Source organism: Miscanthus floridulus, chromosome 16, assembly GCF_019320115.1.
Source record: "Miscanthus floridulus cultivar M001 chromosome 16, ASM1932011v1, whole genome shotgun sequence".
Taxonomy (NCBI): Eukaryota; Viridiplantae; Streptophyta; class Magnoliopsida; order Poales; family Poaceae; genus Miscanthus; species Miscanthus floridulus.
Genome location: NC_089595.1, coordinates 59,022,093 through 59,024,891, shown reverse-complemented (window position 1 = coordinate 59,024,891; position 2,799 = coordinate 59,022,093). Strand labels below are relative to the sequence as shown.

Genomic DNA, 2,799 nt, shown 5'->3' with positions numbered 1-2,799 from the left:
CGTCCTTGCTTACTAGTTTATCACCAGGCACTACATTAACACTGCTAATGTTCACGAAGATTGAGGTTTAGTTGAGTGCGGAGAGTTTCTTATTGTTTCATGTAAGCTGGTAATCCTAGAATTGGAGTCTTGTATCACAGCTTATCATGCTCTGAATTGCTTTCCAAGAAGAGTTTTGCTCCTTTTTAAAAAAAAACGGTAGGTTAAAAAAATAGATTAGCTTGTAGCCTTGCAAACAAACAACCTTGACCTGACAACTGGGTCAAATGCATTCATACAATAAGAAGTGGTAAGTTCTTGAAAATAAATGATAACAAAGTGACTACAGGATAGAGAAATGTTAAACAATTGATGAAGTAGTGAAGGAAGCTGGGAGCGTGCGTGCTTCAGAGAAACAAGAAGGTCATCAGTACATAAATATATCATTGATTCTTCATACATGACTGATTCTATAATGTGAATTAACAATATTATGCAACAGAGAGTGTAAAATAACGGAATCAAAATAAGGTGGTTAACGACAACGATATGTGAAGCAATCATTGTTTAGAAGCAATAAAATAGATCGTCTGCTTGTCTTAACTAAGAGTTCTAACATATTTAAAGAAGCCAACGCTGCTCCATATCATTGGGTTGCTGGCCACTCTTTTCTAATCTCAAAATAGTAACTCGTCTCCAAATAGCACTTTCCATCATCATCAAAAAACTATAAGAGAATACATAATGTTATTAATGATTGGTGAAGCAACAATGATGAAGGATTAATGAGAAATAAAAGTTGGTAAATAGAGGTACCCTTAGTTTAGCAGAATAGGAACCTCTTGCAAAAATGCCAGCAGGTGTGGTCTCTTCTTCACCCTCATAGACGTACGGCTCTAGCTGGGGACTGAATGTCCCCAGCATCATCTTCTTGTTCTCCACTGCAATAAAGGGGGAAAATATCAACGACTTAAAAAGGATAATAGCAGGTAGACCATGAAGAATCAAATCCTACACTCCTGTACCATATGGAAATGTCTTCAGGTACTCATGTTATTCTTTTTGTTTGATGACTAATGCAATGACTTATCCTGCAACATGAACCTGATTCCCTGATTCTTTTTGTTTTTGTTTTCAGCACTTATGTACCACGTTATTATTTTTACATCTTAAAATACTGTCACAATAATGTGAATCATGCATTGCCTTATAAGAGGATTACTATGAACTAGAAAAACTGTCTTCAAATGTTACGTACAAAAAAACTGTCTACAAATGTCACTAATGCAGCAAATCTTACTGCAATTTTAAGTATATCATGAACTGGAGAAACAATAAGTTGTCTATTCAAACAAAAACAAAATTAAAATAGCAAGTTTCACACTGATGTATATTCTTAGTAAGTTCATATACAAAGACTATGAGATTCAAACTTTCTGTCATCTGTAATATATGACTCGGTCGGCAGATTCAATGAAAATTGCATGAGCAGAACACGAAGATCTAATCAAGTTGTATTCAGTACTAGAAAATAGTAATCATGCACAGGCATATTTGGTGTTGCACACCTCTTACTCCAGTCTTCCAGACGGTGTTGGTGTACTTGAGGCCTGACACGATGTTATTGGAGACAGTGAAGGAGAAACGGAAGCTATAGAGGCTGCCATCCTTGAGTGTAAATGCATAGCCCTTATCGTCTGCCTGGAATGGGATTGGTAGGACTAGATCTGGCCGGCCCGGTGATAGGATGGTCAGGTTAAGCACCTTAACCTCTGGCTCGGCAGTTTCTGCAACAAAATTTGTTATATGTTCAGAAATCCACCAAAGTCTGTATGAATATAAGGAAAAGATGCAAAGAAGAGGCTAAAATCACCTCCGAGCTGCTCTGTGTCAACTTGCCCAAGGAGTTGCTCCTTCCACCTCCTCAGGCTCTCATCATCCTACACTAACAAGTAAGATATCACCTTTTTTTCCTAAATGGTCAAAACAGAGATGAAGATGTTAACGCAGATACCTTGTCGAGCTCGAGCTGTTCCTTGAGGGGGACTTGGGGCCCAAGAACAACAAAGCGTTTGTGACCTTCTTCATCCTCTTCTTCTTCCTCAATATCAGCCCCATCATGCTTCTCATGCTCATTCTCTTTCACCTTATTATCATCCATGAGCTATTCCTGTGCTTGTGTTTCCAACACTGTTGATTGGGAGGACGAGGGAAAGCAAGTAAACTAACACCAATGGACAAGGGAACGAGGAAACACTGCTCAAATTTTGCGAGAGGGCACGTCAAGCTGTGGTGTGTTTGTGAGCAGCATAGGGCGATCAATGATGCATAGGGTTTGGAAGTGTTGAGGAGGTGAGGAGGGAAGAAAAGTTTTGTAGCGTACAAGAGTGCAGCCCACACGGCCATGGGAGGGCCGCCAAGTGTGTGCTCTGCCGTGCCTCACGTAAGCGCGTCCAACGGGGGATCTAGTAGCCAACCATTGCGTCCCATCACCCATTGTGCCTAGTATTAGTGATTTTTGTGGTTCGCGCGCCTCTTCCGTTGCCTTCTTTCTTTATATTTGGAGTCCCTGAATTTTTTTCTTTGTATTGTTATGTGTTTCCATGCAGCATTATTATATCAAATCAAGTACATGCATACAGCATTCGCTATTTCCTTAACCAGGAAAGGACGAGTGGGCGTGAAAAATGTATGCATGTAGTAGTCTAATTTGTATGGAGCACAAAAATGTTCATTTGCATTCTATATGAAAGATCTATTGTGAGGAGGAGCTGCCTATATTAACCCACAACCTGAGCAATAGGCTGTCCGACTAACCAT

General features: G+C 39.8%; 1 protein-coding gene across 1 annotated transcript; it reads right to left on the bottom strand.

Moving 5' to 3' along the window:
- Positions 1–385: 385 nt before the first annotated feature.
- LOC136513634 (rho GDP-dissociation inhibitor 1-like) lies at positions 386–2,311 on the bottom strand. Its single transcript, XM_066507605.1, has 5 exons — positions 1,994–2,311; positions 1,853–1,919; positions 1,548–1,766; positions 796–920; positions 386–706 (listed from the first exon to the last, which is right to left on the bottom strand). The coding sequence occupies exons 1-5, from the start codon at positions 2,138–2,140 to the stop codon at positions 626–628; spliced, it is 639 nt and encodes a 212-aa protein (XP_066363702.1). The 5' UTR covers positions 2,141–2,311; the 3' UTR covers positions 386–625.
- Between the last annotated feature and the right edge of the window lie 488 nt (positions 2,312–2,799).

What these genes read in the sequence shown, in the direction of transcription:
- LOC136513634 (XM_066507605.1), bottom strand. Translation starts at nt 2,140, where the DNA reads ATGGATGATAATAAGGTGAAAGAGAATGAGCATGAGAAGCATGATGGG. An exon ending in AACAGCTCGAGCTCGACAAG is followed by an intron (nt 1,920 to 1,993) that starts GTATCTGCGTTA and finishes TTGTTAGTGTAG; the next exon opens with GATGATGAGAGCCTGAGGAG. An exon ending in TGACACAGAGCAGCTCGGAG is followed by an intron (nt 1,767 to 1,852) that starts GTGATTTTAGCC and finishes ATTTTGTTGCAG; the next exon opens with AAACTGCCGAGCCAGAGGTT.